Source organism: Struthio camelus, chromosome Z (genome assembly GCF_040807025.1).
Source record: "Struthio camelus isolate bStrCam1 chromosome Z, bStrCam1.hap1, whole genome shotgun sequence".
NCBI classification, from domain to species: Eukaryota; Metazoa; Chordata; class Aves; order Struthioniformes; family Struthionidae; genus Struthio; species Struthio camelus.
Genome location: NC_090982.1, coordinates 23,586,809 through 23,607,912, shown reverse-complemented (window position 1 = coordinate 23,607,912; position 21,104 = coordinate 23,586,809). Strand labels below are relative to the sequence as shown.

Sequence of the window (21,104 nt, the reverse complement as noted above, 5' to 3'; positions counted from 1 at the left end):
ACAGTGACTGTTATCTCAAATTTTCCATAACCCCCTGCTACAAGTGGAAAAACCTATCCGTTCTGAAGTTCCTCTGCTGTCCTATTATTAACTGAACCTGTTAATTAGCACTGCTGAAATGAGTTAATTGCTGTACGTCACAAAAAGAACTACCTAACGTCACATGGAACAGCTAGAAAAAGTAACAGAACTTGATGAATGAGAAGACTACACTTGCACTCAGAAAAATCAAGTCAGGCTTGAGAAATGATCAGAATAGTAGACAAAGACAAGTGAGTAAAACAAATGAAACAGCTTATGCAAGAGACATTTTAAACTCGATTAATCACTATACAGAAAAACTTACTTGACAGCAAAAGTTACTGAGACTAGAGGGAGACAGAAACAAAGTCGGGGAAAACTGACAGCCATTTGGACGGAAAGAACAGAAATGAGACAGGCCAGACTTCACAGAAAGAGCTAGTACGGGAAGGAGAAGCACTGCTATTTCTTACTGTGCCATCTTATAGCATGAGGCATGGAAGAAGGATTTTAATAGGACTATCTTGATGCACTGCAAAATTCCACTGAACGCCAAGGATTTTCAACTGTATTTTTCACAGTGGTGTGCTAGGAATGAAATTTAATTCCGCAGGATTTTTCTTCCATAAACATTTAATAGCTACCTAAACAAAGCAGGCTGCTAAGGAATTCTCTGTTCATCAAGATTTGACTTATAGACAGTGTCTTTATTTTCACAAAATCTTTCTGCAGAGGAAAAACAGTTAGCAAAAATAGTGTTTGAAATATGCATGCACATTCTTTTCAGAAGGGGAGACTATGCATTTAGCCTTAGTAGATAAATATTTATTATTTTTATTTATTATTATTTAGTAAAGAAATTATGTATCACAATTACTTTAGTTTACAGTACAACCATGTAAATATTAACAAATATTGACAGCTATAAACAGAGAGGCGGTCATTTTATTCAACAATGAATGAAATATTGTAATAGTGGCTAATAGGTGTTTTGTCTCATTACTGCTACTTTTGAAAACAGAAGATCCTCTCACATTTTCTAATTTTGTATAAAGTTTTCATTATGGGAGTATATAAAGTATGACTCATTTCTTTATCTTCTTCTGCTACAACCTCTATAAATTTAAATACTAACTAAACTTGGGGCACACAGTAATCAGAAGATAGAATATTTTTGGTCACATAAAAGATTCCAGAGAGAAGAGAACACAGAACAAAATTGCTAAATCTAATTAAGTCCTTATTAGTTGTGTATCCATGCATCCACTACATTTTCTTCAATAAAGTCAGTCTAAAATTCCTATCAACCTGAATGAAAACAGAATTGTGGCTCTCTCTCATCGATAACATGGGTTGTTTTATGAAAGAAAGAGATTACACATTAGAAGATTTCATACTTTTCCTAATTTAGCCAAAATAACAATACCATCGTGGAAAGAACACTCCTTCCTTCCTTCTAGAGCAAGCATTCTGTGTCAGAAGAAAGCACATTTTTCTCCATGAAAAAGAACAAATTGTTCAAGAACAGGCAAAATACTTCTGAATCACAGGGCATAACTGGAAGTATGATCAGTTCAATCAGTTTTGCAAGGGCTATGAAACAAGGCCATTGGAAGACAGCTTTTATTTTAATAACAAATTTAAAATATAAAATAATTCCTTTTTAAACCAACAGGTAAAGTTTTTTTAATGAAATGCAATCTCCATTTTCAAATCATGTATCTTTAGCTTATATATCTTTTGAATATAGAATTTTAAAGCTCGTTCAACATCGGTCAACTTCTTTTTCAAACTAAAGTCAATGTGAATTTTGCAACTGGCCTGAACATGAGATGATTTTATGACAAAGTCAAGTGGCTGAAAAATCCAGTGTAGAGTGACTTGTTATCTGATGACGACAGAAGGAGGGCAAAAGGAACACATGCTAATAAATTTCAGTCCACATTGCAAAGCTATTCATGAAGGGAGAACTAGACATGTCTTCCTTCTACAGTACACCAAAATACTATTCTTCTTTACTTGGGAGGTTATCGGACTTGCTCAAAGACATCCGACAGCAGCTCATCTCTACAGAACTCCACGGGAAGAAGGTAAGTGGAACTGTCTCATGGGTTAATAAGATACAATCTTGTTTGTAAGTAGGTATAGAGTAGGAATATGCTAAATTCAGACTAGGTATATACTAAATGAGCATTGTAATTCTTAATTATGTAAATTGTAGCATCGTGTTACAGTCGTGTATATATTATAAAAAAAATAATATTTATATTTCAAATATTAAATTACAAAACACAGATTAGCCTGTTCTGCAGAACTTCACACTGAATTAGTACGAGGAAGCTATCTGTAGAACATCACAGATACAGTACTGCTGCATGATGTACTATAGCAGACTGCTGAGTACTTAACTAAAATAAGGAAAGAATATTATATATACTGCTTTTAAAATTGCTTTAAATTTTGCAAGACAGATGATCCTTCATTCAATGCTTCTGAAAAAAGCATGGAAGTTTAAGCTAAGAGAACGATCTGGAGGCATTGGCTGGTCTCCCTTTAGGCCAGCGCAGTGCTGACAACAGGCCAGCCTAAGAACTTCAAAGATTGCTCCAGAATAGGGATCACACCAAAGTACTAATCTCATTTGACCCTTTAATTTTTAACTTCCACAGAAGACTTTCCTTTTTTACGTGAACTCTCAAAAGAAAATCAAAATTCAAACCTTCACAAACTTCATGAACTCTTCTACTTTGTCATTGGCAAGCAGCAGCCTCTTTTGTACAGTTTCCAAAGCTTGCCCACTTTGTTTTGCCAAGCCATGGAGCTGTTGGGATGCAGTAGTTTCAAGTGCAGTCATGGCACATTCAGTATCAATCATTTTGCTCTCTAGATTGGTGAGTTTGAGATGCTGAAATACACCCATATAGAAACAGCAGTCAGTGATATGATAAGAGCCAACAGGGAGTTACAGCAGTTTAAAAAAAAAGGGTTCATATCAGTTAACATCACAGAACATTCTACTTGTAACACATAAACTGCAATTTCATAGGAAAAAAGTAATTTCATTTTCAGTCATTATATCCATATGTTTCAGTGTCTGAATTTTTAGCCACGTGAGTTAATCAGATCAGACACACTTCTATTGCTCTGTTCTTTTTTCCCTTTACGTTTTTAAAAAGTCTAAGTTGACGACCTTGCAATTTTTCTTTTAAAAATAAGTAATTAAAAGGTTCCACAGCAGAGCCATCGCAACTGTAATATACCTTTTTCTCCAGCTCATCCTTAGTCTTGTGATACAACTGCTCATACTGAGACTTTTCTTTGGTAACTACATTAAGCCTTTGTTTCAGTGAGTCAATTGAAGTTTTTTTGCTTGAACAGTCTTCAGTCAGTGCTTTTACCTGAAAAAAAGAAAGGTCAAGAGCAGTTTCATTATTAAGATACAAAACTTAAAAGTGAAACAGCAAGTCAAACTCAATCTTGATATTGATCTGTACTACAGACATACCAGTCTGTATTATACAAATTATTTGACTGAAGTATATTTTTCTGAAATTGTAGTCTTTAACGAATCTCTGTTACTAATCCAGTGGAGATCAGTATGCACACAGCTTTGCTACATGAAATCTTGACATGTATTAAATATAAAGAAAAACTGTTAATTTGCAGGGCTGTAGGTTTAGATATGTTTCACAGCTGAAGTGAATGTAAGAGTGAATGAAACAGTTTCCACTCTTTTTTCTATCAGATGTAGAAGACTCTAATTAAGATTTAGCTGAGAAAAAGAGAGCTGTCTACAAGCTAATAGCCTCACAGCTTCTCAGATGCTATAATTTTGCCAGATAATGCAAGCACTGATTTGGGGTAAACTGAAGTAAAAGAATGCTCCAAGAAGTTCATTCAGCTCCTCTGACAGTACTGACCACAGAGCTGTCCAGACAGTATCAAGTATTTAGAGAATTTCTCTGAACTTCTGCTGAAGATAATGTCAAATTTATCAAGTTGATTTTCTATAATTAATAATCAAAGAAATGCATGGAATTTGTTTGTGTGCAAGATGAAAAATGTAATGCTCAAAACACTCAAAGAATAGGATTAAAGTACATCACTCCATTCTAAACTGTTTCTCAAAAAACAAAATCAGGTATTTCTCTCATTTCTTTCTTTATCTCCCTTGCTTACTTGTGCTTTCACTCTCTGGCTGAGGATTTCTTAATAACACCTTTTCTTTGGCTTGGAGGGTAAGACAGTATCTCTCTCTAGAGCTGAAAGTGCTTAATGACTGCAAGCAGAGGTAGTGTCTGTGTTATGCAGCAAGTGCCACATTTTAGGAAAATAAAAGCTAGTTGGCAAATTGTTTATTTCTATTTTGGAGCCATACAGTGCATAATACACTGTGTAACCTCACAGACAACCAGATGTCATAATCTTTTTCAGGAATTAAAGGCTAAAGTACAATGCTTGGATAATATACAAAGATGCCATGGCAAATATAAGTTCCAGCATCAGCGAAATTCTCCTAGAATTTTGGAGGGGAAAATAACTTGCTACAGATACTAACCTTTACCTACACAGATAGAATTACATGAAATGTTAAAACCAAAGTAGAACTGTAAATTATTCATAACATTGCAGTAGAAAACAGATTAACATATTAAAGCATTTAACCACTACAGCCAGGAGATGTGCATAGATTTCATTTCCATATGTCACGTAAAATCATCCTTGTTTCAGGTCTACTGTATTTTATGAAGTTAGCGTGCATTGAACTACATCTTACTACTTAGAGCAAATCCTTGCAATTCAGTCTTCTGAATACTTCAATATTTAACTACAGCTCCTATGAATATACATTAAATTATGCTGAATAAATTCAAGCTATCATCATATCCTGATCTCAAAAAAATTTCAATGGAAGAAATTACACACTACAATTAACTGTATGTTGTTTGCTTAAAGCATTATATTGATGTAATATGTATACTGTGTTTAACTAACTTCTGTAAATCCACTAGTTTTTATTTTTAGTAAAATTATAAATGGCAAGTAAGAATTACCTTTCTTTCAAGACCTTGTAATGTTTCATTATAGGTTTTCTCATTTTCTTGATTTGCTTTTTGCCGACACCTCAAGTCTTCTATCAAATGTCTTTTCATATGAAGGTCTCTCTCCATTCGAGAAATCCTGGAAGTAAGAAGAAAAGTAACGTTGCAGTCACTGTTACAAAATATTGTGAAGGTATTATTTTAATCAACTAAAAAGTATGAATGCAGTGGACAAAATACCATTCTTGCAGCTTTAGAATTTTTTTAAAATAAAAGCTGATGTAATTCTTGTGATTTACCTTACTCCTAGTCATGACAGACAGTGTCAAGTTTCTTAGCTAACAGATCTATTTCTAAATATGCAATTTACTTTTGATTTGCATTTTGCTGTAATTCATGCTCCAATCAATTATATTTTCTGAAAGCATAATACTTTTGTATATATACCTAAAAAAATGCTGAAAAAAAAGTTTAGTGAATTAAATCTCTTTGATGCCTGAAGTAGATATATTTTAAGTATTATTTTGCAAAAAATTCTTTAAAAAGGTGTGTATGGGGGGAATTATTTCATACAACTGAGTAATACACAGAACTAGAAGGAAAAATCACTATTTTGTTGAATTGCAATATCATAATGTCGGGTAAGATAATTTGTCTTAAAAATTGCAAAATCTAGAAATAACATCAGTATTTTTCACCGACACTTATTAAAAGAGGAAACTCATGACATGATCTGTATTTCTTGAGAAAATTATGTCTTACGTAATGATTCTACAGTTTGAGTACAAATTAACATTTTCAAAATAAACATAAGCATTTTCTGAATACGTTCAGACAGGCAGGTTTTTTTTTAATAAAGGAAAACTGAATGATAGCAATATGTTCAGAAATAAAACATTGTTGATATCATGTCAATACCATATAAAAATCAACAAGAAGACAGAGCATCTTAAAATGTCTTCAATCTATTTCATACTCCTTTTAGTGTTATTTTGATGATCAGATCTTATACTTTATGCAAAAAGCTATTTACATTATTATAAAATAAGTATGAAAATCAGTAGCTCCCTTTTAAAATTAAGTAGTAGAAGATTTCTTCAGTTTTATTTTAAATAGAAATTAACAGACTGCAACACCCTTCCACCACTTTAAGAAATCACTATTTTTGAAATAAGTTAAAAAAGTAAACTGCAATGTTTCTACAAATAAAAAAAAAAATTGAACTGTTAGAGGAATTAAACTGTGGAACGGGCAAGAAGTTCACAGACATACTAAGGGATTACGTTTCTATAGTAATATAATTGAAGAACAGTCAATTAAAGTAAGTAGGTAGAACAAAAATCTCAGTTGCATACTTTGCACCAATACATGCAAATTTCAAAATGAAGTAAACCCTAACCAATTCAAATAGAAACAAATACAACAGTTCTTTTGCACTTTTTATGAAAATAAGACTGGATAGTTAATCTTGTTTAAGCATCTAAACCTTGACATGTCTCTTAGCCCCTAGGCAAAGAATTACTGTATTTGAAACACTGCATTTAAGAGTGCTGAGGAATTCATTTAGACTTACATCAAGGATAAAAAAGTCCACTCTAGGGTCTGAATTCTGACTTAAGGTATTCTTATTGCAGTGCAGATACTGTAGCTACCTAATCACTCATCAGCTTAAACAAAATGCAATCTTAGCATGTACTGTTCCAATATCTAAAAAACTGTAGCACTCTACAAGATTACATAAAAGGAAAAAAGAAGAATAAAAGATTATTTTAAAAATCTATTTCAGAATGGTTAATGTAACAATTATAGAGCTGCCACTGGGTGGCACCAAACACAACGGATAGAACAGTGAACGTACTTTACTTGTAGTTCTTGTATTTGTTCTTCTTTTTCCTGGACTTCATTTTTCAGGGACTTAATGGTGGTTGATTGTTTCGTGATTTCATTATTCGAATTCTATGTCGAAAAATATTAAAATATAAATAAAGCAGATTAAATATGATCTCAGCCAATAGTAAATTTGTTTCAAATAATGGACTGTGTAAACTTTGATGTATTTTACGAATGGTGTTAAACATTCATTGGAATGTTTTACTGTACAAAAAGAGTATTCTGATTTTTCATTAGGCAAAAGTATTTTCCTCAGAAAATATACTCAAAACCAGTACTCTTCCAGAGCTACAATGATATATGATTATTACATATTCCCCAGGACACCTGCAGGCTTACTGCACCTAACAGGACCAATTTTTCTCTTGCATAGCATGGTCAACCGAAAAGGTAAAAGGAAAGAGGAGAAATAAAACTAGATCTTTCTTTGAACTGTACCTTGAACTATACGCTCTAGAGCACAAGGGGCCTACATCTAAAAAGTAGTGGTTTCCAATAATCCCTTTCATCTTGGGTATTTGAAAGGACCAGACAACCTTACAACAGTAGTAGCTGCTTTTCTGTCCCTTAAAACTCAAACCAGAAGACAAAGACAATTGCATTCAGCTGTACAAACACAAATCCTTCATTTCTCTATCAAAAAAAGGTTTGTGCTCGTATCTTTCAGCCATTTTTAATTCCAGTGAATTCCTACGTAATTTTAAGTTGTTGGCGAATCTTCCTCACTGTATTTTTTGGAAGGAAAAGAAAACCCCTCAACGCCTATATGCAAACACACAGATACTCCACTACACACAGACACTCTACTCAAGATTTATATAGAGATCAATTAAGTAGCCATCTTAGCAATTTAGAATATATGCTTTGAGAGCCATTTCTGAAAATGGTACCTCAAACAAGAGCACACAGAGATTTCAAAGCTCCAAAAGGTGTAGCCAAAAGATTCATGCGTGTGAAGAGTATGCATAACATATATGCATGCTTTTTTACAGGTTCAGCCACCATGCTACAGCTTTGGGATTTTACTCATTTTATATAAAGCATGAGTGAACAGATCAGACATGCTGTAAACAAAGATACTTGAGGAGAATTTCTGTGCTCAGTGCAGACTTGTAACACCCATTAACATTAATGGAAGTATTGTAAATAACGCTGTGCACCTCAAGGGGAGTATATATTCTTGTGTGTACAGTTAGATATAAAATATTGTTCTTAATAACTTGTCTAGTCTATTTACTATTATTACAATGTGAGGTATTACCAGAAAACTGTTAAAATGATATACAGTAACACAATATTCCTGAGTTTCCTGAGACCTGATTGTTGAGTTTGAACTTCATTAGTGTGAAGCATAGCACTCTGTTATATGGTTTACAAGTCAAATATGAACTTGAATACTTAGAAGAGCCTCTGCACATGCTCAGAAGCAAAGGCATATGCTTACATATTTTGCTTCCAAATACACCACCCAATCTAACACATTTCCTCCTGTTGGCAAGGTTACAAGTAATCATCACATAAAACAAACAAACATTGCAAAGATAGCTTTGAGAAAAAAATAATCAAAAATAAAAAGTACTTTGAGGTTTCGAGCTATAAGGATTGCACATTGACATATGCAGGGAAAAACTCTGAATCTCCTTTGTAAGTATGCTAGACAACCCCAAACAACACTTGACAACTTCTGTCCATTTCTTCTGCTCAAAATTACTTGCAGAACTTTAATTTTTGAAAAATCATCAGCTCAAAATACGGGCAACAATTTCAGTAACTCGATCTACAGTAGCTGTCGAGGCCACTATAGTCAAAACACATCCTACTCTTCTACCAGTAGACTCACTCTACTAATCTAGATTTAGGGTCACAGATTTTGTTTTGCATATTTTAAACTGAGTTTTGCATAAATAGTTTATTTTTACATTAAAAATGTATCGCTTCTTTAAAAAGGAACTAGAAGCTCTGTTATAATTTTTGACATCAGATTCATACAGGCTTATGTTAAATACTTCTTCTGTTTAGTGCTATAATAGCTTCCACTGCAGAAGCAAAAAAACTCTGCATTTCAATGATATATTTTGCAGTTTACATGTAGCAGACAGATATAGAAGATTTTAGCATGAGCTTTACTTACTGAGTAGCTTACAGGAAAAATCATCATTTTGTTATTTTTCTTATATTCACAGATCAACTGACTACCAGATTTCTGGATAAGCATGACATTCATCTATAAGGGACAACTCTAGTCAATGGAAGTTAGCACTGAGTAGCAGCAGTAGCAGATCAGGCAAAATCAAATCTAAAATCAATACTTCAAAAAAAAAACCCTTCTATGCTCACAAGAGCTCTCTCATACGAACTCTTCATACTTAAAATAAATCAGATTATGTGCCTCGCCAGTGCTACTCTTACTCTCTGCTGCCCTCATCTCTTCCCATCAGCGTGACCTACCTTTACTAATCCCTGAACCAAGAAGTTACAGATACAGTGTCCTATTGCCAAGATCTATACTATCATTACCATGAACAGCTAAGAGGTCTGAACACTACACCTTGCCCAGACCTCTTGTGCTAGCTCAGCTAATCCAGTACTTGGAGACAGGGACAGCTATATGGCTCAGGTAATAAGGCCTTTTCTTCCATTTGGTCCTTTGGCTGTGATCTTGGCTTGTGCTTTCTTCTAGCAGTAAAAAGCCGTACCATTTTCAGCTTTTCTTTCCCTTCATATGTAAGCGTGAAATAATAATAAAATAACAACTTTAATACATTCCGTTGAACATGTAGCTTCTTCAGTGAGAACAGAAGAACTAATATATGATAAATGGTAGCCAGGGCAACTTCTGGGAAAGCTCTCAGATGCTATGCTCATCAACACAGTGCAGCATCTACATCATTTATACATGGCAGAATCACTGGAGGCTGAAAAATTATTTCAGCAACAAGTTAGTATTTTCCTACTATCTAATCTCATACATTGTTTCCACACAAAAGTATTTTTTAAAATTATCCTTTAATTTACTATAATAACTACTGCTACTTCTACCAAAAATGCAAAAAGAACGTTCTCTGAAAACACGAAATGACATATGGATAACATAACATTACATGAGCTACACAATCAGTTTGATTTCTATCTCCCCTTTCACAGATAGTTACTGTTTAGCTCCTTAACGGATGCAAGAAATAACCACAAATTCCCTTTAAAGTAATTCCACAGCACTTTTCAAGAGGATGCATTTAGTCACTGTGCGAAAACTTAGCAAGCCTCTCAGTCTGGCCCACTGGATCTGCAAAAGGTGTTTACTCGCAACTTTTAAATCACTTGGTAATGACTACATTTCTATTTAATATCAAAGATTATTTAACACCTCTGATACTAATCATAGGTTAGCATATATAAATGACAGGCATATGTGAGTGTATATGTGAATCTGCTTGACCCAGTTTATGAAATACTGCTCATGTGAATTATCTTCAGCACTGGATAATCTGTTCTGTCACCTTCAGTTTGCACTGCAGCTGTTTCATCTCTAAATCTATGTTCTTTGAGGGAGCTGGTGTTGCTTCATTCTTGCTGGCAGTTTGAGACAGATGTTCTCTCAACTTCACTTTTCCTTGTAAATCTTCCTTCTCTTGTTGCCACTTGGCCAAGTCAGAGGTCAATGCCTGTTTTACAAACAGAGGTAACAATCACAATTGCATCTCAAAAATATTTCTGCTTGATCACATGAGATACTTTGTGGTTAGAATTCAAGAAAAATGAAAAACTGTACACCATCTACATTTTATATTGCATAGTTACCAGCTGAATTTAAGCAAAGACCGAATCTTGCAGAAAAGAATAGTAAACCAACATTAAAAAATCTAATTTTTTTGAAAGGCAAATTGATTCAAGTTTTATTTTGTGTATTTATATTTTTACCATGACAGGCAAAAATTATATAAAATTCTAACAGTAGATACTGTTGAAACACGTTTACCTAGAAGGTCCCTGGGATTCTACAATTACTTTCTATACTGAGCATGAAGAAATACCAATGTGTTTCAGACACCAAGGCATATTAAGGGTGGTTAAATGTCAAATCAGTTTTAATGGTGACCATTGTAAGCTCACTTGAATTGCTGTGTTGACAACTGCTATAAAACATACATCCTTCTCTTGGCTTTTGTTTTGATATTTGTAGGACTTGTAGAGGTTAAAGCAAAGTGGACCAGCTGCACTAAATATCTTCCGGTTGGCTGGTCTTTACTCATGTTATTTCTTCCCTTTCACATACACACACCATAGCCAGGGAACCACATATTCCATAACCTTGACTCTAGGGCTGAGATACTTAACTGGTAAAAGCCAAGCTGGAGCAGGACAGGATAACAGATGTTAGTTGTTTATTCCACTGGGTAGGTCTTACCACCCTATACTGCAGCCAAAATGTTTCTCATTTAGCAACATAAATGCTAAGTCCAATTAGCAGACGAAGCTTGTTAGGGATTTAGTTCAAATAAATAACATGCAAACTAACTCTCAGTCTTGTTACACTTGACTGACAACTGACGAGAATTATTTACTCTGTGTAACAATATATATCACAGTACCCTTTAAAGAGGATAATTTTAAAAATAAAATATTAGTTTTAATTTAAACAATATTGAATGCTCTTCTGTTAGAACGAGAATTGAAATAATCTTCAAGCTAGTGCTTATCTATCACCAATATGTAGTCAGCAGAAAGCCACCAAGCTTTAATGGCCTAACAACTGTCTGCTCTTTAAGAGGGTAACTACAGTACTATTTTATTATTTCAAAGCAGATTATAATATGGTACTTTAACATAAGGAACAATTATACAAAATGATATTGAAATCTCTCAAAGGAAAAAAAATCTTTATTTGAAAAGAATCCTGATTAGAAAAAGGAGAAGATGCTACACCTTCAAACAGCTAAATGTATGTCTGATTATATGTTGGTCCACAAAACAACATGGGCGAGAGCAGGTTAAAGATACTGTTCTACTTTAGAATGCTTTAATGTTTAATTCAAAATTGGATTTTATATTATTTGATGTTACTAGAGAAAGAGCACATTTTACATACATATACTTATACACACACTTATTTCCACACAGATCATCAGATCACCTGAGTATCACATTCATCCAAATAAAAGAAACATAATTTATGGACTATTTATTTCCATTACAGTTTGTTTCTATTTCCAATGGCATGGAAATGCTTGCATATTTAAAGAAGAACTTAAAAATTATTATAGATTCAAGAAAATGTATTCTATCTTTAAAGTTGTATTCTATCTCAAAGTTAGAACTCTAACAGTATTTCTACATTTGGTACATTTATCAAAGCCAATGGGAACCATACATACATATCTGAGATCAGCATTACTCTTAGCAAAAGGGTTAATCTTTCATTCCCTTCTCAGTCTTCTATAATTACTGAGCAACAGACAAATAGTGTTGATGTATTTTCTGCCTGGCTATTCCCTAATCTGTTGAATTATTCTCTCAGTTAATACAATGTGGGTAATAGACAAAAGGAAGGCTACTTTAAAAGTAGTAGTACAGGAAAATATGGTAGATAAAAAACATAAGCATTGGGTTAACTTGTCTAGTATAGCCAATATTTCTGCATACAGAATTTCATGATTCAGTGTTTGTATAATGAATTATTCATAAAAAAGTAAAAAAAATTCATAGCTAGATCAATATCTTTGATTAAAACTAGAGAGGCCGCCACATATGCCCAAGATAGCTTGCACCTTACCTAAATTTCTTAGGTCATTTAAGACTACAATGGCAGGGAAAAACCTGTAAGTTCTAGAAATACCATGGCCGCAGTGGCCACGTTCACAAAAATGACAGCAAAAAGGAAGCATCTTTATGAGACATGTGCCAAAGATGACAGTGCCATGTCAGTTACATAACTCACTTAAGGTAGGACCCAGAAAAAATTATTTCAAATATGAATGTACAGAAATACTAAATGCAGTAACAACATCAGAACAAGTGGGGTGAAGTGAAAGCAATATCCAAGACAAAAGCCCCTCAACTTGCAACAGCAGACAACAGTAAACACGCAGTTGCAATCGAATACATGCATCAGGAAGTTTGCCATCAGTAATTGGAGATCCTGTCAATGGTGTTACAGGTTGGTTGGGCTTTTTTCGTTGTTAATACCTCTGATGCATAATACTTGTACAAGCAATACCATGCAAGGGTACCTGAGAATTCCACATAAATGTATGCAGCATGTGAAAACCAAAAAAAATCCTGCTCCCTCACCCTGTAGGATGAATACCCTACTTATGCCTGAAAGATATTCCTTGCATCATTTACTTATTTAAGAAATAAATAAGTTCATTGTCCTGTTGTCCCTCACCACCTGGTAAGTTTTACGTCAAGCTTTTCGTTCTTTTTTTCCTAAACACAGTTTCTTCCTTTAGTGTCCTACCATGCACATAAATCCTGAGTGACAGAATGAAAAGGATTTACTCTCGGGGAAGAGGTTACTAGGATGAAAGGCAGAATCTTAAACAGCAGCTAGATCAGATGTTTGTAAAGGCAGACTACCACTGTTCCTCCAAGATGCAGCGACCTGTGTCCATGACACCTTCTTCAGAGTATTTTGGCTTAACAGACATTTACAGATTCAGTATTTTAATATCCATCTATCTTAATCTCCTTGCTCCTGGTGTACACAATACACTTTGCTACAGTACTTTGTCATTTTCTATGTAGTGAAAGTAAAACTCAACGTGATTCAGCAAGCCTTTATACCATAAGCCCTCTGCTCAGAAAGACAGCTATATTGAAGGCCCAGTGCATTAATATAGGAACGTCCTGAAACAGCCCATCGGAGTCCTCTGTGTCGCAGCAACCCCGGGACGAGGTTCTAGTTCAGTCTACAGCAGAGTCACATGCCTAATGCAACTGGAAAAAGACTTCTCTTCACGGTAGTTGCTATTGCACTGCTGTATTACTGGTGTGAGATACATGACCTCATATGTTTACATTTGCAGAATATATTATGTAGAGATTATATTTCTACTCAGAATTATAAAATAGGATATAAATCAGGTAATCCTGAAACCCCTTTCAAGCAATGAAATAATCTTATTTTATTAGTCATCTTATTAGAATAATGCAACTATAAATATAACCAATATAAATATCACCAGATGTGTAAAATTCTTATTTGCTATGAAGCCTCCCATCCTGTAATCTAAGCAGCCCAAAACGCTACAACACGCATAGAGATGTCTTAAACAGACTAGCATTCAATCGATTGCTGTGTTTTTTTCTAATAAATCTTTCCACGGTGGTTAATGAAATATTTTGCTATACTGCGTAGCCTCTGAACCAAGTTCCATTTTAAAATTTAAAAAAGTGTTTGTCTGAAGTTTTAAAAACAGGAGGCTAAGAATGCTATTCGCTTACAGCTTTAGCTTGATTGTGAAGAAAACAGCTAAGATAAACAGTACTTATTGCGCACATATACCATGAAAGACCTTATAAAAACATACTTGCGGGCACAGATTTAGATATCTAGGATTTCACACACTCTGCACATTATTATAACCTAATAACGATCCCATTTAGAATATCCAAGTCAAAATTTTTAATCTTGACCATGTTCTGCTCTGTTGTTAACAGAATCAAAACTTAGGGCTGCTTTACAGGTCCCAGAAAACATAGCTAAAATTAATAAAGATAGTATATAGCTATCGGAAAACATGAAAGAATAGATACAAATGCCAGATTAAAAAGCCAGCCGTGCTACATCCTTAACACATGATCATATATTACAGAGAAAATGCAAATACACCTGTATGGACTTTGAAGTAAAAGTTTTCTTCATACAAGTGCTGCATGTGGCTGACAATTTAGTATTTGAAACATGAAGATAAAATATGAAATAGTAGTCTTTGGCAATTTAATATCCTATCCCCAAGGTGAACCATACACCCCCCAAAAAGCAAGAAAGTTCTAAAATGTAAACGTTATTTGTCTCTGATTCTTCTGAAATCTACCATATCACTCAGTTATAAATTATTTTCAGCCAAATGCAGTTATCAGCAGCCAACTCTGTTTCACAAAATGTCAAGTAAATGAAGGTAATATAGAGGACTTTTTGCCAGTGCTTTAGCTAGTTGTTAGACTTCAGTAGCCTTTAGAGACCATTAAGTACCCTTTGGCTAATTGGCCAATGGTAGATTAATCCTCTTTTTATTCTAGCAGCACTATTTTAACACCCTTTGCACTCTGTCAGTGCAGTATGTGAATGACAAAATAATGTTGTGCATGAATAATAAGTAGAAAAGTTAAATTAACATTTCATGTTTCACATGCCATACCTATGTGTCAGGGCATAAACCTCTTTTAAAGCCACTGACATTCAACTTTTTTAAAGAATCTAATGTTGACATCTTATTGAGGTGAATCTTCCTAATTACTGCTAATTGCCTATCAAGAAAAAATAAAATCTTTCCTTGAAGTGCTGTTGTCTAGTATAGATGAACATAGCTCCAGTGTGCATAGTAAAGACAGGCATGACACTTGAGGTGTGCTACATTATTATGAGGTCATACTAAATATGGTTTGCAATGAACAAAGCAGCTTTTAAGAATGTTTAAGGCACTGAAAATGTCAATCTCTCATGAAGTGTTTAAATTAGTTCCCAGCAGAGAAATACAGATATCAGCATGCAGATAAGAGCATGCATACCTCTCATCTCAGGTATTTTATTAAGGAAAAAATATAGTTGTCCTATCAATAATGTCACTGTAACCCAAATGCAGTTCATCTTCTTTATAAAAGTAATGCATACACTTATCTACAGAATGGCTCTTTTACATATAAAAAATATAAACCCAAGCTATTATTAGGAATATAGCTGTAACGACTAAGAAACAAAGGCTCTTTTCAAAGTCTTTGCATGACTTAATCATGTGTGATAACCCTTTATAAAGAGCTATTTACTGTATACCACTTCATAAACAAATGCTTTACTTGCAATTTCTAATGCCATTACTTCACACCAAAATTCAGTCCATACAAATCTAAAATTTAATACACAATTTTAAAAAGGTAACCTTAGCACCATTTGATGTGCGTATGGCATATTATGAAATCAAAAAACAGAAAAAAGTCAAAAAAATCAATGCAGATAGATCTATTTTAACTTTTCCTAATTTCTCTTTTTGTAAAAAAGGACTACACTATCACATAGAACAAGACCAAAACACCTGTTTTTATTCTAGAGAACACACAAACACTTAAGTATAAATGGATCACAGCAATGTATTCTGGGTCCAGTTCGCTAAGAAATCATCTGCTGGTATAAACAACGGACAAGCCTAAGTACAGAACTGTATATTGTACAACTAATGATTTTTAAAATAAATTATGCAAAATAGGAATAAACGTAGCAGTAATACATGTAACAGGCCATCTTTTAATATGATGAAAATGTTTCTGAAAAAATATCAGCTGTATAATGATAACAGCAATTCAAATTTAAGGGCTATGATCTGCAATAATTCAATTTTAGCCTACATATTCTATCAATTTCATTTTATATCTCTGCAGGAGTAAATATTGCTGTGTCCCATGCCCACTTTCAGTACACATTAGAAACACTATCTCACTTTCAGTTATATTTATACAGTGTCTGCTGTATAAATATAGTTGTTAGTTTACTAACATTACTATTCTCATTACTAACTTTACTAACTTAACATCACTATTCTCATTAAGATCAACTATCTGATCGCAACAGTGTGCTTAAATATTTGCAGGGATAGAACTTCCACTGTGGAGATGCCAACTGCCAGCATATACAGATGTCACAAACGTGTAGCACCTTGCCTGAAGGCTTTAACTTCTCCAGATAAAGGATTACAGAATCTAGAAACTTAATATGCCTTAAAAAGAAGGGAAAATATTTGAGATTAAAGTGTCTGATACTTTATTTTATATATTTAATCTTTTAGCCTACTATATCTTCTAATACCTACACTGACACAACACTGTACATCACAGTAAATTTTACTACAATTAAATTCAAAATGAAAACCTAATGGGAGATACTTCATAACACTTTGTCCCACTTCAAAATATCTGAACATTATAGCAAGTCATTTGTGAACATGTGACTGAAGTACAAAACTAATGTTTCCATGTACCCACCATTACTATTCATACAAATACAAGTGGATTTGGGTATCCCAATACATAACATGTATGAGCATATTAGGTACTGGTATAGCAAGCAAAGATTTCCATCTGATATATATTCACCCAAAAATATCCATATCTCTTGATGCACTAAAAAATAAAACATGGAATCCATGCAATCTTTTATAATTAGGACCAAGTTTTACAGCATGAATTCTTGCAGGGTTATACAGTATTTCTCTGATTTTCACCAAACACTTCACCAAACTCATAAAGCTAGAAATCTGAATTTTTCATCTAGGGTCAGGGATAGTGCTTGCCATATTCCCCCTGCTTACTCTTAACACATCTAAGCACTGCAAATGAACTACTTGCATGAGAGCCAGTCAGGGAATTTCACAATCCCTACAACTCATTACGAATTTAACAGCAGCAATACTGAGTATTCATATGTTTCAGATAACACATACAAATATGCTGCACTAAAACTCACTGGGGAAAAAAAATTAATAATGCTTCCATCTGTTTTTCGTATAGCTCACATAAAATAGAGAGAAACCAGAATTAAAACACTGTTTTAAGGAATATTTTTAAACTTTCTGTTGATTTATATACTTATTTCCAAAGCATACAGCTTTATATCTTTGCAAATCAAAATTATTTTAAAAGAATATATAAGTTAGAATGAACCAAAACAGCTGAAAGAATGGTGAAATATAACTTAACTACTCATTTCCATCTGTTTTAGAGAGAGTGAACCATTTTCTATTGAAACACTTCTGTATCTCAAACCTGAGTGGGCAGGAATTCTGTGCTTGTGGAGAAAACTATTCCACCTCTCACACACCGGCTTCATCTTTTAATATTGTTTCAGTTTACTTAAATCTCAACTTTTCAACTACTAAAGACTGCTTTCTGTCAACTCACAGAAAGCACATCTGAAAAGTTATAAAGGTTTGAGTAGGTGGTAGGGGTATTTTGAGATAAAAGGATGACTAAAAATATCCCTATGTGAGGTATGCTTAGAGAATTATTGCAGTATTCAAGGAACAAGTCTCTAAACATAATTCCAGATTTAAATTTATCTAATTATTTAAACATCTCATTTAACTACTTCAGCTAGCTATGAAAACTGCAAAAAGTGTTGTCAGGATCTTTGTTTTATTTTTCATATGGATAGTTGTGTAAAAGCAAAATATTTTATGCATAGACTTAATTAAAAAATACAATCACCAGAAAAGTTTATTGTTCTCACTGAGAAGGACAAACATACAGATACACAATAAAGGGCCGGGAAAGAAAGATAATAAATGAACTAGAATTTTTCTAATCACACAAAGCGGATACTGTATAAATATTAATGCATTATTTACATGTTGTTTTTCTATATGAAAAAATAAGGCATATTGCTGCACGTTTCTGATGGGCATGAAGAAGCTGACAGACATTAAAAAGCAGTAGTGGGGGGGAGTAGGGATATTTTTCAAAAGCAATAGTTACATTAAAAATTACCTCTAAAATGTACTGCATATAAATTAAAATGGTAATTCATCCCTAGATTCTTGTAAATGAACCCCCACAGCCTTATCTTTAATCCTGTAATTTATGTTATCATTGGAACCCTTGCTAAAATTACAGCTATAAATGAACAGTTTAGGGTAAAGTATCCCTTATATTATATATTAAATATCTGAAGAGACCATATGAGAAAACGCTATGTTTTGGGGTTAATGTATAAAATTAAATATACTTTCCCTTTATCATGATTATCTTCAATGTTATGACTCATTTGGGTAATTAATTCTTTTTACACACATGAACTCAGTTTGAGGACAACATTGTGGTTTTGCCTAATTCCTGCAATTCAAGGTCCCAGCTTGAACCAGATCTACAGCTGCCATCTCTTAGTACTTTTCTGATTCCATTCTGCTTACTTGTCTGAGATAAGACTACAGAAGAAGGCTTATGTATTTCGCTTTGGTACAAATACTACCCCAAGGTTCACAGGATCACCTTTGAATCACTGAATGAATAGAAAACTTCACACGGGTAGACCTGTTCAGCCACCAAGCAATCAGCCCTTTTCCAGGGCCCGTGAATTTTGTGAGACATGCAATGACTAGTCATGCAGTCTTCATTACTGAGAAAGAAACTGAGGCAGTTCTTGCCACATGAGGCATCAAAGGTAGCCTGGTGCAAGGCAAAACAAACAAGCGCATAACATAAGTTATGAGCACAGTCCATGATTACCTCATTAATTGCCAGAGCCACTTAGGAGATCAAGTCAGATGGCACAGTGTACCAGCAAGGAAGTACAAACAACCTTCTAGTGTATGACCCTCCAACTTCTCTAGGGATGCTAAAGCATTCTGTGAGCACAGCTGCACTTCTGTCTGCAGCAACCGGGGATCTGAGAGAGAGGAATATGGAACTCTTCGTTCTGGGCAGTCACTCAGATAAAAGATTTTGGTACTGTGCAAAAGTGCCAAAGTGCAGAAATTATCTTACAGAAATAAAATACATCATTATGCTTGGCGAAAAACACCCTCAAACCTTTAACTTCAGTAAAACCTCTGTTTCTTATTCTTATTAGTAACTTTTTTAAAATCAAGGAATTTAAAAACTTTCTAAAGATTGCAATGCTTTAAATTGGAAATACAATAGATATTTTTTTCCATGGTAGCTCACTTTCAAAATATTATTATTTTAACAATTTAAGAGATACAAAATGAAAATGATTAATTGCAGCTTTTTAAAAGTTTTTTTTTTTTAATTTTATAACAATTTCCTTCCTTTACAAGAAGCTGAAACATCCACTTCAAAGACAACAGCAAGTCTTTTGTTGAGACAGCACTTATCAAAAATGTTTGGAAAGGTGACATTTTACCCTTTCCAAACAGGTAAATAACACATGCAAGTCTGCTTTTTTATTGTTTACCTTAGTTTTGATTAAGTTACCTTTAACTTACTCAACCCTTTTCCTAAGTAATAACGAAGGACAACCTTATTGAATGACAATCAACAAAGGAAAAAAAGCATGTAATTATCAGTATTTTGAAAGTTTTCTGTGGAGACATAGCCATATAGGTTTTGTGACCACTAAGCTTACTGAGACCTTAATGACAAACACGCCTTTCCACACATCTCTAAAGGTGAACTGAAGCAAGAAAGTGAAATCCTTTAGGGAATATAAGTAGTCTCCTACTCAGAGATGTACAAGAACCACCAGTTTGTTACAAACAGAGGAGAAATTAATGATTTCATTGCTTAGATCTCTTTTACTGACTTAAAATATTGTTGTCTCAAGTGACATAAAAAATCAAGTAAAACAGTATGACTATATTGTACAGGGTGTTCCAAGTGATAATCATACTTTCTTTCAACACCTAATACAAAACACAGACATTGTTTTAACAAATATCACTTGGCTGACCTAGAAGATAGGACGAAGGGATAAAAGAGTCACGTCCAATTCCACATGGATCCTTAGCTCGGATTCTGGGTTTTGCACAGTTTACCTTACGAACATGATCCGAGTGACATTTCACAAATTCCTGGATAAATGTTGCTACACTCTGCCAGCAGAGAGACAGGCTATGTCATGCACAGATCAATAATAGCACTGTGTTTCATCAGCCTCAAAATCAAAAGTGCTTCATCTGGCAAAAGCCACGGCCCTTGAGGATCTGATATATATAAAATGAATACCCTACACAGGATGTCTACTACGAAAGCTGCCAGTGTAAAGACAAGTCTGGTGTGAATATATAGTGAATATATATAAACATATATCCGTATATAAAAAGAGGAGTCTTTAACTCTTTTTCCTAGAAGCAAGAACAAAAATCACAAAACAGCTGCTGAATAACGGGAATGAAACTATTTAAAATTTTACAGGTCCTGATCGGTAAAAAAAAACCCTGCAGTCAAGACATTCCAATATTCAAAACCTGTTGAAGAATTTATTAT

The 21,104-nt window shown here is 33.9% G+C and overlaps 1 protein-coding gene across 10 annotated transcripts in view; it reads right to left on the bottom strand.

Moving 5' to 3' along the window:
• The window catches only part of CNTLN (centlein), a 199,158-nt gene that overhangs the window by 25,443 nt on the left and 152,611 nt on the right, over nucleotides 1-21,104 (bottom strand). For 8 of the 10 annotated variants that reach the window (XM_068928901.1, XM_068928896.1, XM_068928893.1 and 5 more), the window contains 5 exons: nucleotides 10,451-10,615; nucleotides 6,922-7,019; nucleotides 5,076-5,202; nucleotides 3,282-3,419; nucleotides 2,741-2,926 (listed from right to left, as the gene is read on the bottom strand). In XM_068928901.1, the coding sequence (XP_068785002.1) occupies nucleotides 2,741-2,926; nucleotides 3,282-3,419; nucleotides 5,076-5,202; nucleotides 6,922-7,019; nucleotides 10,451-10,615 (714 nt within the window). Of the gene's footprint in view, nucleotides 1-948; nucleotides 2,122-2,740; nucleotides 2,927-3,281; nucleotides 3,420-5,075; nucleotides 5,203-6,921; nucleotides 7,020-10,450; nucleotides 10,616-21,104 lie in introns of those variants that run through there. The other 2 variants (XM_068928899.1, XM_068928897.1) reach the window with 2 other exon arrangements.